Below are 18593 nucleotides of genomic sequence, written 5' to 3' on the forward strand. Positions count from 1 at the left end.
TTTCAATATTACTTTGAAGCCTCGGAATAAAAGTAGGATTTTATGCTGTCCATATCACTTTGTCCCTCATTAACTATGGTTTAGTAAAGCCTAGAGTCAATTAATTAGGGGTTAATTAATTTATAACCTAATGGCATTTGATAATGATTGCTTTCCAATGATGCTACCACAATCCAATTAAGATAAAATATATAGATACATAAAGAAGAGCATAATTTCTAATTACACTTAATTACTTCCATTAAAGGAAGAAAATAGTGTTGTCAATGTAGGAAAGAAAAGAGATAGCTAGCACTTTCCTTTGTCCCATACTACCATGTTTCCTCAATAGTCTCTTGATTTATTTTCCATCTCACTATATCATACATCACATTTCATCAAAAAAATTCTCCCACCAAATTTTTTTTCTTAAGAAAAAAATTAATGATGTCTAAAGACCAGGGCGGAGGCGGGGAGGGATCGTCATCGGCCACCCACCCGCCACCTCTGCCGCAGCTGAGCCGGTACGAGTCCCAGAAGCGGCGCGACTGGAACACGTTCGGCCAGTACCTGCGGAACCAGCGCCCACCCGTGGCGCTGGCTCAGTGCAACTACGGGCACGTGTTGGAATTCATGCGCTACCTCGACCAGTTCGGGAAGACGAAGGTCCACATGCAGGGGTGCATGTTCTTTGGGCATCCAGAGCCCGCAGGCCCTTGCACCTGCCCCCTCAGGCAAGCCTGGGGCAGCCTGGACGCCCTCGTGGGCAGCCTTAGGGCCGCCTACGAGGAAAATGGAGGGCTACAAGAGATCAATCCATTCGCCAATGGAGCGATACGGGTCTACCTTAGGGAGGTTAGGGATTCCCAGGCCAAGGCGCGGGGAATCCCGTATAGGAAGAAGAAAAAGAAGAAGATGAAGAAACTAAGTGGAACAGTCAACTCTACCTTTCCCTCTATTCAGCATTCTGCAGTCTGAGGTCAATTTTTACTCATTGTGATGCTGATTTTTGTATTAAATCATAACATTTCTTGAATTTAATTTGGGAATTATATCAAAATCGAATTCTATCAGTACAATATATTTTGTGGGGATTTTTCGCAGCAATTTCTACTCTTTTTTATACAAACCCTAATCAAAAACCCTAACTTGCATGCCCTTTTTTCTATATATATTTGCATATATACACACCTTCAATACTTGAAAATGAATAGGAACAACGTTGGGGGATTTTCATTCATTTATTAATTTTAATTTGTGGATTTGAATATTTTATAAATTGATCAAATAAATAAGTATATATTTTGATGTCCACTTTTGTCCAATCTTTTGTCTCTTGGGATTCTGCCTGATATTATGGAGTTCCCTTCAGTGTGATTAGAATGCTAATTTAGTCACCAGTAATGGAGCACAGCTTCTAATAAAAGTATTAAATAATCTAACATATATATATGCAGATAATATGATTAATTAATTATCTACGTTGCATAATCAGTCAGCCTATATTTGTTTCAAGTCTTTATAATATATGTCGCTACAAATTTTTATTATATCATTTTCTTTCATTATCATCAGTCACAACCACAGGAATGTCTTTTCTCTTTATAAAAGTAACATCAATTTTTGTTGTTGTCTCATTATATCTATAAAGATGAGGAAGATGAGTCTGTTGCTATGTCATTTCTATTAAATAGTAACTAGTTAATTAATATGAGCAAGTATCCCTCAGTTGCTCAATTGACATATATGTCTCTTTTCTTCTACTTTTGTGCTAACACCCATTTTTGCTTCAAATTTGAAACAAGTCTTTTGATCAATTTCATTCCATGATGAATTTTTGTATAAGTTGTGTGTGTGAGTGAGTGTGTGAGAGAGAGAGAGAGGGAGGGTTTTTTTTATCATATTAAATTAAATACTTCACAAATAGGGATTGGTGGAGATACAAGTTGTGTTAATTCCAATATATATGATGATTCAAGATAGAGGTATTTTTTTGAAGTGTCTACTATTTTGTTTGTAGCAAACCATTTATTGTTTGTTTTCCAATTTGACCCACAAATCCACTCAAAATCACAATGATATCAAATTTACCCTTGAGATATCTACTTGTTGTCCTAATACTCTAAATCACATTGATTTAGCACATTATTTCTAGAAGATCTCTAGCTTCAAAATGGGTCTCTTCTCCAACTCAGATTTGAAATATGATATCTATAGTGGATGAGGATTGGCGGATAATGACCTCTTGTGCTGCTTCTATGCTTTTGTTTTCATTTTCTGCACTAATTTCAGATAAAATAGTATTTTCGATATTCCTTTAATTGTTCACATGCATTCTGGTTCACTTTTTTTAATGCTAGCTCACCATCTTTGTACTTGATCATTTTGTAACATACTATGAAATATAATCTCACTTGCCACTGCATAAAACTATATATATATGCATGGAAACATTTATATATTAGGCAAACATATTACTCCACTAGTGGTCCAAATATATACACAAATAATATGAGTGTGTGTGAGTGAAGCCTATTTTTCTTTACTAGTATTGCATATTCTTGTTTTTGTGCACATGTATATACTTGGATATATGACTGTGAAAAGTGACCATCTAGCTAGAGTGGCAGGTGGCTTGACTCTTGATTAATAATGTTCTATTAAGATATATAATAAATAAATATATTAGTAACATATTTTGCAACTAACACATGATTATTTTGTAATTTGCAGCAATGTTGAAAGTGAAAGGAGAGCAGATACATGGCTAAAATGACATGTTTCAGATTTCAGGGTTAATTGCAGTTTTAGCTTTTATAGCCGAATTGAACAAGCAAACCGCAGTTCAACTCTTTTAAATACTTCTATTTCTTCGCTATATGACCAAAAAAATTTTAGTGGGATATAATATATATACACTTAGTAATTAACAGCATTACATTTATCAGTTTTCTTGATGTACTCTTTGAATATCTTTATTTTAAGTTTGGTTTATGCAAATGGACGTTGATTCTATGAAAAATGAAGTATATAAAATGCATTTAGTTGTTTTTCGAAATTTAGCTAGCATTTAGTCGGCTCTATTATGACTGGGTAGACGACGTTCAATATATATGGTCCATATCTGGCTATGCGACACTCATTAATTGTTTTTAGATCATATTAGAATTTCTTATTCAGTTAGGAGTTATGGTGAAATCACTATTTGGCTAATGAAGATTGATGGATAACAAATTCACAAGTATTGCATCTTTGTTTTGGTGTCTTGTTTGTATTAATTTCGTTACTTTTTTTTTATTATTGTTAATTTAAAATTGTTTTTGTAATACTATCTTGCCATCTTTTATTCTTTTTAGCTTGACCATTTTGTATCAGAAAAGACTAGCTATGTATATTAATTATGGTTCTTCTATAATTAATTGCCCATGAAAATTTATGGGGTTAGAAACAACTCTTCTAGTTCTTTCATTCCAGATGTATACGTCGTAGTAATATACATGTGAAATTGTGTGGTTGAAAGAGGGAGTTGATGTTGCATTTTTATCATTAAAAATTAAATTATTTGTTTCACAAATAGGAAATAGGTGTTGGATACAACTCAAACCTAGAGTTTAATTGCTTGAGATGGATACAAGTTATGTTAATTCCTATATATGTAATGGTTTAATATGGATGTGTTTCTATTTGTTTTTGCATATATCATTTTCAAATATATTGCAATCTGATCCTGGTGACCATTTCTAGTTTATTTATTTCCCAAATTGAGTTAAATCCACTAAGAATCAAATGATATCATATCAAAATTTATCCTTAATTAGTTCATTAATTTATCCTTCAACATATTTGGAACAAGTTTAACCAATGTTATATTTTGTAATATGCAGCAACCTTGAAAGTGAAAGAATTGAAAATACGAGTATATAGCCAAAAGAATCGATTTCAGAGTTTATTACAATTTTAACCTTTTACAGTAAATTGCAATAAAAAACACAATTTTAGTTTTTTAAATGTACGTTGGTAAGAGTCTTCTTCTCTACCCAATGGGCCTAAAGTTCGAGTAAATAGGTAAGAGTATTCTTTTATCAAAAAGTGAATTGAATTTTAAAAAACCCAATCCCATGAGTTTGGGTCGGATTGGGCCTCACTCCAAACAGGCCATGAACCAATAAAGGAAGGGTAGAATTCATGTACAAGTGGGAGCAACGGAGCAGCGAAAAGACCGGTTTGGAGTGGGCCTCACTCTCATTTAATGCATTTTTAATGTTGTTCGTTTTGATTTATATATTTAGTTTGATTCTAATACATTAAAAAATATTATTGGAATTTTTAATTTTACAAAATTCATATAAATCAAAGCTCGATTTGCTCGTTTTCTCTATAAATTCAAACAAATTAATAAACTAACAAATCAAGCTTTGATTTTTATGAATTTTGTGAAATTAAAATTCCAATAGTGTTTTTTAATGCATTAGAATCAAACTAAATATATAAATCGAAACAAACAACGTTAAAAATGCATTAAACGAGAGTGATGTTCACATAAGGAGCTCACATAAGGTATATAGCATATCATTTCTATGTAGTTAGATACATGTGAGTCAATTGTCTGATATATAATTGATACTCCTACATCATATTGATATACACGTGAAATTAGAAGCAATTAATTCACCTAGAGGAGGATTCAATCAAATCAAATATTGGAAACTAAAAATGCAAGAAATAGTTTTATTTCGAAAAAATAGCTAGAAAAATCGTGAATTTTGGTCGAATTTTAATATGTCCCATGACTTTCAAAGTAAGTCTTAATAATTATGAATTTTACTAACATTCGCCATAAACCACATCCCTCTCCCCCCTATAATAACTGAGTCATGCAATAATTACAATAATTCATAGCCCAAATCGAACACCAAATTATACTGGTCCAACTTAATTTTATTTTGTCAAACTTTTTTAATTATAATCCAATTTAAATATTCATTTTATTTTCTGTATTCTTGCAACTAGATAAAATATCTAACTCAAATAATAATAAAATTATTTAATTAAAAACCTAAAATTATGTTAAATAAAATTCTTAAAAATTGCCGACCACTTTGTAGAACATAAGTTGCCGACCTTTTGATGCGTATTTAGATCAAGATTGAAATATGAATTTTGGAATTTATTTTCTAAGTATCTAGTAGTTTGAAGAATTTAAATTAAGAATATGAAATGGGAAGAAATGAAAATAAAATAAGATGGTAGTAGTAGTTTATATGGGATAGTGATATGAAAATAACTAAATTCTACTACCTTGCTACATACTTTTATTAAAATTCACATCCTCCCAATTTTTCAAATGAAATGGAGTAAATACTAGTTTTCTTCCACGTCTACGCTCATTTTATATGCCACAATTGGAATTTGAAACTCATGAGTATAAAAATTAAATTTCTATTTTGAATTCGATCTTATCAAACCAAAAATTTCATAGGAATATTGAAGTATAATTATAAAAAGTTTTTTCTTTTCAAATAATGTTATCTAGAATTTTATTCCCCTCTCATAGAAAATCGAAAATGATATTTTTATTCTCCAGAAAAAAGTACTCCTATCCCCTGTTTGGCAAAATACGAAATGCCGCACGCATGTGGGCTCACCAAAACACCGTTTCCAAACAGATCCTTGCGAAGCATTTCTCCTATATATATAAACCCTTCTTAGTCTTATAGAGCTGAAAGATCCCAAAAATTCTCCCCTATCTTCTTCCTTCATCGATTAGCAGAGCTTTCGAATTGGAAAAAATGTCAGGATTCACACAGGATTGGGAGCCGGTAGTCATCCGCAAGAAGGCGCCGACCTCCGCTGCTCGCAAGGATGAGAAAGCCGTCAACGCCGCCCGCCGCGCCGGAGCTGAGATCGAAACCGTCAGAAAGGGTGAGTGTTGTCTCTCTTTTGTTTTTGTGTGAACGCGAATCAGTGTTTTGAATTTGTATGATATGCGTTTGGAGGTTTTTATTCGGTTGAGATTTTAATTTTAGGGTTATAACTTCGAAGATTTAGAATAGTGAGCAATTTCATCTGATTTTGTTGGTTTGATTGTTCATCGTTTAAGTGTCGAATTCATCATTTCCAGCTGTATTATGATTTATGCGGTTTGATTGTTCATTGTATCTCTCTCGTGTTTAAGACTGGTGGAACTTTGTTGCGGTTTCTTCCTGGATTAGTGGTGAAAACTTGTGATTGGATTAGTGAATTTGAATTTGTATAATATGTTCCTGCGTTGGAGGTTTTATTAGGTAGAGATCTTTATTTGGGGTTATAACTTCGAAGATTGAGAATATTGACCAATTTCATCTGCTTCTGGTGGTGTATTGTGCATTGTCTAGTGCTGAATTCATCATTTTCCAGCCATATTGTGATTTATGTGTTTTGTTATTGCCTGAATTTGTTGTATCTCTCAGATGTTTTTTGTTGTGGTTTTATTCAGTAGATTTTTATTTAGGGTTATAACTTTGAAGATAGAGAGTAGTGATCAATTTCATTTACTTTTGGTGGTTTGATTGTTCATCGTTTATTGTCAACATTTCCAGCTGTATTATGATTCATGTGTTTTGTTATTGCCTAAAATTGTTGTATCTCTCACTTGTTTATGAGACTGATGGCACTTTGTTGCTGTTTTTCCTGGATTATTATTCATCGTTATGGATTAGTGGTGAAATCTTGGGATATCTATGTGATTTTGACATTTTGTTTCATCTCTGTGCTATGAAATTAAGTTTTATTTGACATTTTTGGTTTTGCTAAAATTATGCATAGTCTAGCCATTGAAATACTGATGCTTAATTGCTTTAAATATAATTGTGTTATGCTGCAGCAACTGCGGGGTCGAACAGAGCTGCTTCCAGCAGTACCTCGTTGAATACCAGGAAGCTTGATGAAGATACAGAAAATCTTACTCGTGAGTTAAATTTGTTTTTCTCTTGTTTTGAAGTATATTGATAAGTTCTGCATTCAAATTTGAGATGAGATTTTTATTTTGTATTTGTTGAACACAATCTGTTTCTATCTACATGTTTTCTGTCTGTCTTTCGTAGGAATTATTGATATGAAATCATCATGCACTAATAGATTCATCTTAGATATAGACTTTTCTTATATTACTAGTACTAATCTGAATGAAACCAGAATGATGATAACTATCTCTCAACAACTGAACTTTTCTGATTTTCATATCGATCATGTTTAACCCGCCCAGCCCCCAGCTGAAGATGTGAACTGATTGATGCTTGATTGTGTAGAATCGGAAGTATGTGGAATTGTAAATGAGATGTATAAAATTTTGTGAATGAGATGCATGGAGTTTTTTGGACACTAGACAAAAATGTTTGGTCCACACAAGTGGCATATCCATATGCTTGCTAGGCCATGGGGCGGATCTAGATTGCCAAAGTCGTGCTTCTACAGTTCCTTGTTTTGTTCTTGTGTTAAATTACATAGTTGGAAAAACGATGAGGGCTTCAGTACCTGCCCAACATTCTTTTATATGAATATGTCCCGACTATTTTGGGGTCAATGTTGTGCAAGATGTATATCTCTGGTTTATGTAGTACAACAATCATTTCTTTGTTATTGTGTATCGACTAACAAGAAACTCTGATTATTATCACAGATGAAAAGGTTCCGACTGAATTAAAGAAGGCGATCATGCAGGCTCGAATGGATAAGAAACTCACACAAGCTCAACTTGCTCAGGTTTGATTACTATCCGTGTTTGATGCGTTCATACAGTTCCAGATTGAGATCAATCATTTTCCATTCTCTGGTATATAATCGAAAGGACTTCATGTGGTGCAGATTATAAACGAGAAACCCCAGATCATACAGGAATACGAATCTGGAAAAGCAATTCCCAATCAGCAGATCATATCCAAACTGGAGAGGGCTCTTGGTGCGAAACTGCGTGGGAAGAAATAATACAACGGGGTGTAAATTAGCCTCTATCATCTATCTATTCGAGTGTTTCGAATGCATATCAAGATACTAAAGAATAGGTTTGCCTGTCCTGAAACATGCTTAGTTCTAAATGAGGCATCCTTAGATCTGATACTCTAATTGCTTATGAAAACTTGATTATCTCAATTATCTTCAAAAATATTTGGTGGTTATGTGTTATATTAATAAACAGCTTGTGTTTTTATTGCATTAGAAATGGTAAATTGTGTGTTAGGTTGTTATCGTGTTTACACGATAAGGTCAAACCTGAATACGACTCAAAAGATAACCCTCGACATGGACATGGCACATGCGATTTCATTTGCGTTGGCACAGCCTGGTGGAAACATGAAAAAATACACATTGAATTTCAAACAACATAACAATAATCGTATAAAGTCTAGATTTTTTAAAGACTAATTAAGTTGTCGAGTAAAAAATTGTTATAATTTGTGTTTTCGTATTATAAAGTCTAGATTCTTTAAAGACTACGTTTTCCGAGTAAAAAATTCAGTTCTAGCTCGTGTTTTCGTATCGTGTCTAAAACTGCATGAGCCTTTTAGTTGAGTCGCCAATATGGGTTAATTAGCCCTTGGTTGTTTATACTTCCTCTGATCCACGAATGGTAATTAGGTCTCACATTCCATCAACTTATTCACTTACTAGTACATATAAGTGGGATTTACATTTCACTAATTTATCCAAATCACTTTTCCTTATATTTCTTAAAACATGTGTCCTAATCAAATAGAACTTGGAGTAAGTTTCTTCTTCTTTAAGTTGTTACAAACCATACTTTTTTCGTTTGTTTATGCAAGTTTAATTTAATATTGTGTAATTGAAACATGATATAGAGGAACACGAATATGTTGTAAATAAAGTTGAAACATTGAAAAAATAAAAATAATGGAATACCTTCATTTACAATTTACGTATATTTTTTTTTTTCACCAGACACAAAAGAAAACTGCCGGTGAAAAAAGCAAAAACGGTCCATCATTTGTTCAAACCAGCAAAAATAATTTATTTACTAACTCATTTAACAGCAGCCTTAAATACTTAATTAGATCATGAAATAGAGGCATGGCTGCATGAGCAAGAAGCCGAACCTCGACACCATTGTAGAATCCGGCAGCCTCTTCCTTCACTCGCACGCCAGTTTCGTCCCGAAACTGGACAGGCAGATGGCGAACGCTTGGAAGGCCGAGAGAGGCTGCCTGTAGTCCATCGTGAAGGTGTCATCGCTCACCTTTCCAAACTGGAGCACCACTGTCTCCGCGTCACCCTTCCCATCAGGCTTGCTCTGGTCAATTGTCGCAACCATTTGGAAGTTCTTGACCGACGCGACAGTCACCCTGCCGTGGAAATTCAAGCACCAGCATTCCAAGTGGTCGTGCCATCGTGGAGCTTTATTTTTCAAGACAGTGAACCCAGGCGCGGGTGATGCATCTTGCTTCTCGGTTTTCAATCCCTGTTCGTTTCCGTGGCTTGAGATTTCCTCGGAGGACGGGCATGTGATTTTGCATGACATCCTTCTCGGACCCCGAGATTTCAACAGATTAAACTTGTATGACACAGTCCCTATTTTAAAGTTACCAGATGGGACTTGGGGGCTTATCTGCTTGCTTCCAATACGGCGCCCAGCCTTGGTGCTCGATGACTTTGCACCACTGTGCGGTGTTTGGCTATCGTAGATCTTGAAATTAGTACCAAGGAAATCTGATCTGCCATATCAGACGAAAACATTGGTTATACAAAACACTGATCTGCCACGCCAGCAATTAAGTTGAATCTCTAATGGAAATCGGTTCGTTCTAACGGATCAGTGCATTTGAATAAATATCAGTTGCTTCAAAGGGATGAAAGCAGTCAATAAGCATCATTTAGATGGTTAACCAAAAGCAACGATAAAACCCAGGATATCATAGACTTTCAAATAGCATGTGTATAAATTACTACCTCAATTTTCCAACGTAGGATTTACTTCCCTGAGATAGATCACTTGCATCCAATGATATGATGTACTCGGTGCGTCCACCACTTCGGTATCTTCGTGCAGCTAGAAGAAACTTGCCATTGTCCGTAAACGCTGTAAAAACCCATCACGTATCAGTAATAGAAGTTTATATTTTAGTACCAGAATCAATAGGATAATGTAAAAAGAACCATGATTAGTAATTATAAAACCTATGTATGCATTGCGAAGTCCTGTATTACTAAATTAACGATGGATGAGGAGATCTGATGTAATAAACAGATGCATCTACGTTCAGTTTAGTTGTATCGTGAATTTGGTAATGGTAAACTGATAAAGAAGTTTAGTCATCCATGTCAGAGTAAGGCAGCATACACAGATTGAAGCAAATGTAATTGAAAATTGCGTGTAAAAGCATACTCACATGGGGAGAGAGCAAGATACAGGTAAAATGTGGCATTCTTCTTGTCACGTTTTATAAGGCACTGGTTCGGCGAGTTTTTTGGTCCTGCCTGCAGTATACGAAATGGACATGATATTCAGGGATTTATCGGTACACAGTAACGGACCGAAGGAGGATTAGCTATACAGTTTCAAGTCTGTTCAATCACACAGTCCATTCCTCACCAAACTGATAAATTCAAACAATCATAGATTTCTTAAAACATAGAAACAATGTATTCTGATATATCATCCACCAAATTTATTTCCTGTTATCAGTGACATACTAACATTTTCGATATATGAATACACTTCAGACAGTTAAATTGACCAAATTTTATCCACCAGAAAAAATGAACTAAAACAAGTTGAAATCCTTCATCGAAACATCATTGTGACACAATACTGATTTGTTAAATTTATCCTGCATTCACATCGGGATCGGAACCTAACTAAATCAGGTAACCGATTCCGAGAGCATAATTGCCCAAAATTTATTCAACGGAAGCAATGAACCCCTAAAACATGCTGAAATCCTCCACCAAATCATCATTATGACTGAATAACGATTAGTTAAATCAATCCTGCATTCAACATTGAGATCGAAACCTAACTAACTCAGGCTAACAGATTCCAAGAGTTCAATTCCCCAAATTTTATTCAACGGAAACCATGAACTCCTAAAACATGCTGAAATTAATCCTTCATCGAATATCATTATGAATGGATTTATATTGGTTAAATCAATCCTGTACTCAACATTGGGATTCAAACCTAACTAACTCAGGCTAACCGATTCCGAGAGTTTAATTGCCCAAATTTTATTCAGCGGAAACAATGAACTCCTAAAACATGCCGAAATGAGTGAAATCCTTCACCGAATCATCAATATGACTCGATACCAATTTTAAATCAATCCTAAATTCAACATATGGATCGAAACCTAAATCACTCAAGCTAACCAATTCCGATAAGCAAGTAGAAGATCGCCAAAAAGGCAAAAACAATTCAAAAATCACGCGATTAAACCAAAAATACACGATTCGAATTCCACAAATTCACCAAAAATCAGAGGCAAAACCTTTTTGAGCGAAGGCGGAAACGTGATTATCCCAGGATGATCAACGGAAGCCTTCTCCGCAGCCTCCTTGGCCGCTTCCCTCCATTTCCTGCAGACGCAGGCGCACGCGACGACGTTCTGGCGCTGCGGAGAATGCTCCTCCATTGCCTCCACTCGCTGCATTATTTCCCCGAGAAGCTCCGGCAGCATCCCCGCCCATCGATCCGACTCATCCGGTCCTAGCTCGCCGCACGAATCGACGGCGGTCTTCTGCTGCTGCTTCTGCCTCCCCCGCAGCCCCCTCTCGCTGTCACTCCACACTCCATCGCCATCGCCGCTGTTCGCAAACCTGCTTCCCTCTCTGCCGAGATCGATTTCGTCCTGGAGATCGCGGTGCTTGGATTGCTTGCGTGATTTGGCGACCGAGCGGATGAATCTTCGCGGGAGAAAAGATCGTTTCGACGACATCTCGTTACCGCAGAGAGAGAGAGAGAGAGGGAGAATGAGTGCTAGAGAGAGAGAGAGAGGGGGACATGGGGGATCTCTAGAGAGATAACAAAGCTTTACTATTATTGGAGACGACATATATCGAAATGGAGTTCGTGGGTGATAGGCTGACATGTCTGTTATGGACGACTGCGTCACAGACCAATGGTGCACCTATTTTTGTTTTATTTGGATTAATACTTCTTAATATATGAAATGAAAGGAAAGGTTTAATTACAAATTCCCTAAAAACAGGTTTTAATTCATATTAAATACAACTATAGAAAATCTAGAACCACTGTGTTTCTAAAGAGGGAGAGGACATCGGTGATCGCTGCTTGCGACTCTCTCTCTAATGTTTGAATTTTTTTCATTCCTTCTCATTTTGAAGTCTAGTTGCTACAATTGTATAATGTGTATAATTCTGAACTCTTGAGTTTAATTGTTTTGTATCATCTCAAATTTAAATGACCTTTATAAGTACTATATCTCAATTGCATTGATTTTGTTATTTACGATATCAATTTTAAATGACCTACTATGTATAGTAATTTTTTGTGATTTGTAACCTCAATTTTGTAGATCTATTTAGTAAATTATTTAGATACGGTCAAACTCGGAGAAATATATATATGCAAAGTTCATAGCATAAAGTAAAAATCATACAAAATTTATAAGACGATCCGATACCTAATACTATTTGAATTGTTCTTGCGATTCAACAGTCAAATTATAAGAAAACATGTGGCAAAATGTAACACCTGTCGACATGCATGCTACCAACATAAATTTCGCAACTAACAACGATCAATTACATAAACCGAGGCACAACTATAGAAAATCTAAATACAATTGTAAAATTAAAATAAATACTTTCTCAATTCAACACAAGTAAATTTAACAAAATTTCACTCAAAATCATTTGTAATAAGACGTGACAAAAAACTGGTTACTTAGAAAAAGTGGCGGGGAAAATAACCAACAACCGCATATGGTAGAATTGGTGGCCGCCCGCCTTATTCCATAGTTAATTTTCCGATCTATTTATGAGCGGCGGCGGCGGCGCGGCGGCGATCTTGCTGGATGCCCCAAGCGCGGATCCCGAACTGGAGGTCCGCGGCTGCAACCAAGAACTCCGCCGCCTGCTGCAGCGTCAGCAGCTCCACCAAGTTTTTTATCGTCTTCAGCCGCAGCTCGTCCGCCTTCCCCAGAATCACCGATAGTTTCTCCATCTTCCCATCCACGCCGGCGTACATGATTCCGACTATATCAGTCGCCTCATCCTGGACAGGAAAATTGACATGAAAAATCATAAAATTTAGTCAAATTCTGATCTGGTTCGACAACCAACCAATCATGTATTTTGGATTCGTTTGCAATTATCCTACCTTTAAAGACCAAATAAATTTATGAAATTTAGGTTTGTTTGCAATTTAGGCAAAAGAATCTGATCGCTTACGTGCAATATATATACATAATTTTAACTCACCGACTATGATCACGTCCCAAAATTTAATTTTGCTAGAAAAATCATGAAGTTCGGATTTATTTTCAATTATCTTGCTACGAGAGAAATTCAACTAGAAAAATCATAAAATATGTGACAAAAAACGTGATTGTCTATCTGTAATAGGCTGCCATTTCAGATACAATTTACCAAAAAAATTGTTAAACTTCATAATTTATAGCTAACTTTTAAAGACGTGTAAAATATCAATTTTATGATTTTTTCTATAATTTACCCAAAAAATTTGTTAAACCTCATAATTTACAGCTAACTTGTAAAGATGTGTAACAGAATTTCAATAATTCAACAATCAACAATAACCTGCCAGTCGCAGAGCTGGTCGGTGATGTCGTTCTCGAGCTGCACGGTCTCGATCTGCAGCTCGCTGACGCGTCGGAACTGCCCAGGCGACAAATCCCCGAGGTCGCCAGTGTGGTGACCTCGGAGAATATCGACAACATGGGACTCAAACAAGATGCTAGACTCGGTGTAGACGAGGTGGAAGGCGGTGGTGGGCCGCCAGCCGCCGATCCAGTGGAGGGACCGCTCGAGGGTGGTGGTCCACGGGGCGGCGAATAAGGCGAGCACGTCGGCCCGGGCGGCGGCGGCCTTGGAGCGGTAGTACTCGGCGTAGTGGGCTACGGCCCTCCCGACCAGCTGGCGGAGCAGGGCGCGGTGCTCCTCGGTGGCCGGGGGGACCAGGGCCTGGCGGAGCTGCTGCACGAGGCCGCGGAGCTCGTCGAACCACGACTCGTAGAAGCGCTGGAAGGACATGGTGGGGGAGTGTGTGTTGTGTGTGTTTTTGGAAGGGGGGGTTTATAGGGGGAGGGCACGTTGCATGAGAAAGGGTGTGGCGCGGTGCCGCGTGGTGTGAGAAAACTGTTTGAGGTTTATTTCTTTGACACCTAAGCTTTCCTCCTCCGACCCCTCCCTCCACCCAAAGGTCCACCAAAACCACCCTCCTCTCTCTATATTCTCTCTCTAAATCGACCATCTTTGTTGTAAATTGAGTTTTCACTTCTCTCTCTTTTCAATTAACCCTCAATTTTCTTCCAATACTAGTTCTCACTCCTCTCTCTATCTTCTTTCTCTAAATTTACCATCTTTGTTGCAAATTTGCCGCGTGGAGCTGCTTCGCGGCGATCAGAAGATCGACGGCCTGCAACGGGCTGAGGATTCCCATCACCTCCTTGAGCGTCTCCATCCTCAGCTTATCCGCCTCACATATAACCTCCGCCATTGCCGCCTCGTGCGCTGCCATTGCCGCCTCCACCTCCCCCACACTTTTCTTCGCCATCGTTGCCAGCGGCTCATCTGCTATTTCTTCCTGCAAATAAACACACATCGTTTATGTGTTACGTGTGCATACATTCGCCTCGATTAATAAGGGTTCAACATTCTCCGATTCGAATTTATTAATCAAAATTATGCTTTGATTGATTGTGAATTTTTATTATGAGCAGTAGTGATAATGTTTGATGCTAAATGTCTCAAATTCAAGTCCAAGTCAGCAGTAACTAAATTAAATAATGCACATTGGGTCAGGGCAAAAGCATAAAGGACAAAAAGTGATGAGTGTTATTCTTAAATTGGCTCCAACTTTGACCTTATGATGACTTTTCAGTCTAATATACAAAAATTATACACTTTTTTATTTTGTTGTTCCATAAAAATAATTCACCTTTATTTTTAATAACTTCTTTTTCTTTAATATTGAGGGTCTTATTCCCCAATAATATATCTTCATAACTTTTTCTTCGATTTCTTACTTTACCAAATGATCTCTCCGTCCTGATTAAGATGACACATTTCCTGTCCAGCACAGAAATTTAGGAGTTATTAGTTAATGTGTTTAATTGAAGAGAGAAAATGTGGATGTAAATATTAAAATAGAGAGAAGGAAAAATGAATACTTTAATAAGAGTGAAAAAAAATAGTTGAGAGTATTAATTGGAGAGAAAAAATTTCAAAAAAAAATATGTCATCATAGGACAAACTAAAAAGGAAAATGTTTCATCTTAAGTGAGATGGAAGGAGTGGGTATTAAAACCCACGTCGTCTCAATATTTTATATTTGTATGGACAGGGGAAATAAAACTTATCGACATTGTTCATTTAATAGTCTAAGACAATTTTTCGGTCATAAAGTCAATGTGTCTACTTCCAACGATGCAATTCGATAAGCCGGAAATTTTGGCTCAGGCTATTAACTGAATAACGTAGATAAAAGGTCACCATAACTTCAAAATCCGAGGTATGTGTTATTTAAGAATTAACACAAAATTGAGAATATATAACGTGTGCCTTTAAAGAAGCAATCCTTGTAGAAAACTTATCCTCCTCCTTCACAGTCTTGCACTGCAGAGCGCTGATCATTTCGAGCTGCCTCGCCGAGAGCACGGCGAGGTTGGACCCGTCGAGCTCGGACCCGCAGACGCAGTAGATGAGCCGGATGAAGAGCGAGGGCCTGCACCCTCCGACCCACATGAAGGCGTTCTCGAAGGCCGAGCACCACGGAGGGGACAGGAGGCACGGCGCGTCCTGCCTCGCCATGGCGGCCCGCCTCTCGGCATACTCCTTGAAGTGCTTGGTGCACTTGTCCCTTAGGTGCTCCAGCTCCTGCGGGCTCGTGGCGGCCGGGTCGGCCGCCAGGAGCTTGTGAAAGTCCTGTTGCTGCTGCGCCATCCAGTTGCGGAAGGCGCAGCAGAAGTGGGAGTGGTTGGAGGAGGCCATGGGTGAAAGAGGTGGGTGAGGAAGTGAGGTAGATCATGGTTGGATTTTATAGCTTGTGTGGATGTGATGTGAGGTTGCAGAGCTTGGATGGATTATTTTGTTTGATGTTTTGTGCATGTGAGAAGAGGCCAAAAACGTTTGGAAATTGGAGAAGGGTATTCAACTACTACTAATACAAGTCTCATATGCTTTGGATGTAACTTATCGAAAATGGAATAAATGAGTGTAATGCAGTACGAGTAAAATGAACTACTAAAATATAAGTTCACTTATCGAAAATGACTTTATTTAAATATCTAAAATGACAAAATAAGACTTATAAATGACTACCCTACTCCCATGCATCAATTGCCATATATGCATATTAAAACATGTCAAGGGGAAATGTATATTTCTCATTTACATTCTAAAAAAATAACTACTAATGAACTCATGATATAAGAAGGTAATTTTTTTTTAAAAAGACAAAAAGAAGTAGCTTTTTATCTTTTGTGTTAAAAAAAAAGTAAATATACCTTTTTAAAACTGAAAAATGTAAAATACCTTCTTAAATATATTTCCTATTGAAAAATAAGTTATTAGAAAAGTGGGACTTTTAAATTGAGTAAATTAATTAAGATGGATTAGTAAAGTGGTTCAATAAATAAAGGATCAGAAACAATTAAGGCATCCACCAATTTCAACAATTTACTTAAATATGTTGCAACAATTGATTTTTATTTTATTAAAGAATGATATCTAATTTGTAATTTTGATGGGGCCATTTCCGAATCCACTAGATTTGGCAGTACAAGTTGCTGCAAAAGCTGGTACAGAATTTGGAGTACTAAAAATTGCCAGACACTACATACTGGAACCGCGTGCTAAGGCCATCCACAACGCTGTCTCTATACCGTCTCTTAAACCGTCTCTTAACTACTATTTGAGGGCCCCACTGTCCTTTTTTCCTCCATCTCTTAACTAAGAGACGGAGGCTGCAACGCTCCGTCTCTTAACCGTCTCTATACCGTCTCTTAATTACTATTCATTCAATTTAATTTATAATTTTTTTTTAAACCCAATTCAATTTAAACAAACACACTTTATTAAAATTAAAACAAAATTAAAAAACACACAAAATAAAAAAACACACAAAATAAAAAAACACACAAAATAAAAAAACACACAAAATAAAAAAACACACAAAATAAAAAAAAATTAATCGGAAGGGCTAATCATCCTCCGGAGGCGGTCGAGGTTGAGGGGGAGTCGGAAGGCCAAGTTGTGCTGCCATATGCACAATTCCGTTCCACCAGGCCGCGTATTGGGAGTGCGAGAAGCGGGAAGTGTCCGCCATTGTGGCGGTCATGTACGCCACCATAAGTGTGTCCGAGCCTCCTCGCGAGCCCGATCCTGAGGCCGGCTGGCTTGATTCGCCTCGGCCCTTCCTTGCTCTAGCCGCTTTCGCCGCCTTCGTCCCTTGCGGCCGACGGCGCCTACTCGCGGATCCTCCTGCATCGCCGACCGTACCCGCAAACTCCTGGGATTCAGCATCATGTTGGCTGATGCCTTCAGCAGTGTCACCACCAGACGCACCAGCACTAGACGAGTATTGGCCACTCGCCGTATGCTTCGTGCGCTTCGAGTTTGAGCCCGAGCTGGAGCGGAAACCGCCGGCCCATCGTTCCTCGTCCTTGACGGCGCGCCAAACATCAACAAATCTGAATTGATGTCCCTCGTCCTGGTAGTAGGCGCGCAAAGCGGACGTCAAAATGTCGGTGGCCGTGGCGCCGCTTTGGTAGCGCGCCTCTTCCGCCGAGTAGATGCCGCAGAATTTTTTGACCTGTCGGTCGACTCGGTCAAAGTGACAGCGGATCATTTTAACTGTGCGCTTGCGGGAGCGGTTCGGCTTTATTTGGTGGTAGACCTCGACAACCTTTTCCCAGAAACACTTCCGGGTTTGTTGATTCCCGACGATGGGATCGTACGAGACCGTGATCCAGGCGTTGTACACCGCCATCGTTTCGAGGTTGTTGTACGGATGTCGGCCAAGATCCTCTTCCTCTTCCTCTTCTTCCTCCTCGTCCTCGCCCGTCTGGGGTTGTACACTGCCTCGGCCACCTCCACCGCCTCGCCCACCTCCACCGCCTCGGCCTACTCCCGGCGTGGGATCAACTGGAAAATCCTCCCGGATCTGGGATAATCCCTGCGAAAACCGCGGGACGTTGGGACGAACATATGCATCAAGGTCAAAATTGGGTGGTTGGTACCCCCCCGGCGTCGCCGAACCCTGGGTCCCCGGCGTTGACGAACCTCCACCGCCCAATGTGTTGATCATGTTCTCCCAATCGCCGAATGAGTTGAGATCCCACCCGCCGGAGCCGGAGCCGCCATAGTTGCCCTCGCCGTCGCCGGACATCTTGAGTTGGGTTATGAAAATTTCAGCGAAAATT

General features: G+C 38.1%; 5 protein-coding genes across 5 annotated transcripts; 2 read left to right on the forward strand and 3 right to left on the reverse strand.

Annotated features, from left to right (window-relative positions):
• The first annotated feature begins 256 nt into the window (after nucleotides 1-256).
• LOC121776073 (protein LIGHT-DEPENDENT SHORT HYPOCOTYLS 10-like) lies at nucleotides 257-3001 on the forward strand. The gene is made up of 2 exons (XM_042173199.1): nucleotides 257-958; nucleotides 2713-3001. The coding sequence occupies exon 1, from the start codon at nucleotides 424-426 to the stop codon at nucleotides 955-957; it is 534 nt and encodes a 177-aa protein (XP_042029133.1). The 5' UTR covers nucleotides 257-423; the 3' UTR covers nucleotide 958; nucleotides 2713-3001.
• A 2681-nt stretch (nucleotides 3002-5682) lies between these two features.
• LOC121777958 (multiprotein-bridging factor 1a-like) lies at nucleotides 5683-8169 on the forward strand. Its single transcript, XM_042175305.1, has 4 exons — nucleotides 5683-5901; nucleotides 6842-6925; nucleotides 7637-7719; nucleotides 7822-8169. Exons 1-4 carry the CDS (start codon nucleotides 5769-5771, stop codon nucleotides 7939-7941), a joined length of 420 nt encoding a protein of 139 aa, XP_042031239.1. The 5' UTR covers nucleotides 5683-5768; the 3' UTR covers nucleotides 7942-8169.
• A 679-nt stretch (nucleotides 8170-8848) lies between these two features.
• LOC121777515 (tubby-like F-box protein 7) lies at nucleotides 8849-11986 on the reverse strand. Its single transcript, XM_042174795.1, has 4 exons — nucleotides 11457-11986; nucleotides 10359-10446; nucleotides 9919-10048; nucleotides 8849-9683 (listed from the first exon to the last, which is right to left on the reverse strand). Exons 1-4 carry the CDS (start codon nucleotides 11901-11903, stop codon nucleotides 9104-9106), a joined length of 1245 nt encoding a protein of 414 aa, XP_042030729.1. The 5' UTR covers nucleotides 11904-11986; the 3' UTR covers nucleotides 8849-9103.
• Nucleotides 11987-12961: 975 nt separating this feature from the next.
• Nucleotides 12962-14202, reverse strand: LOC121777820 (protein DOG1-like 3). The gene is made up of 2 exons (XM_042175176.1): nucleotides 13750-14202; nucleotides 12962-13204 (listed from the first exon to the last, which is right to left on the reverse strand). Exons 1-2 carry the CDS (start codon nucleotides 14200-14202, stop codon nucleotides 12962-12964), a joined length of 696 nt encoding a protein of 231 aa, XP_042031110.1.
• A 322-nt stretch (nucleotides 14203-14524) lies between these two features.
• LOC121777821 (protein DELAY OF GERMINATION 1-like) lies at nucleotides 14525-16161 on the reverse strand. Its single transcript, XM_042175177.1, has 2 exons — nucleotides 15727-16161; nucleotides 14525-14755 (listed from the first exon to the last, which is right to left on the reverse strand). Exons 1-2 carry the CDS (start codon nucleotides 16159-16161, stop codon nucleotides 14525-14527), a joined length of 666 nt encoding a protein of 221 aa, XP_042031111.1.
• Nucleotides 16162-18593: the final 2432 nt, after the last annotated feature.

Source organism: Salvia splendens, chromosome 18, assembly GCF_004379255.2.
Source record: "Salvia splendens isolate huo1 chromosome 18, SspV2, whole genome shotgun sequence".
Classification (NCBI taxonomy): domain Eukaryota; kingdom Viridiplantae; phylum Streptophyta; class Magnoliopsida; order Lamiales; family Lamiaceae; genus Salvia; species Salvia splendens.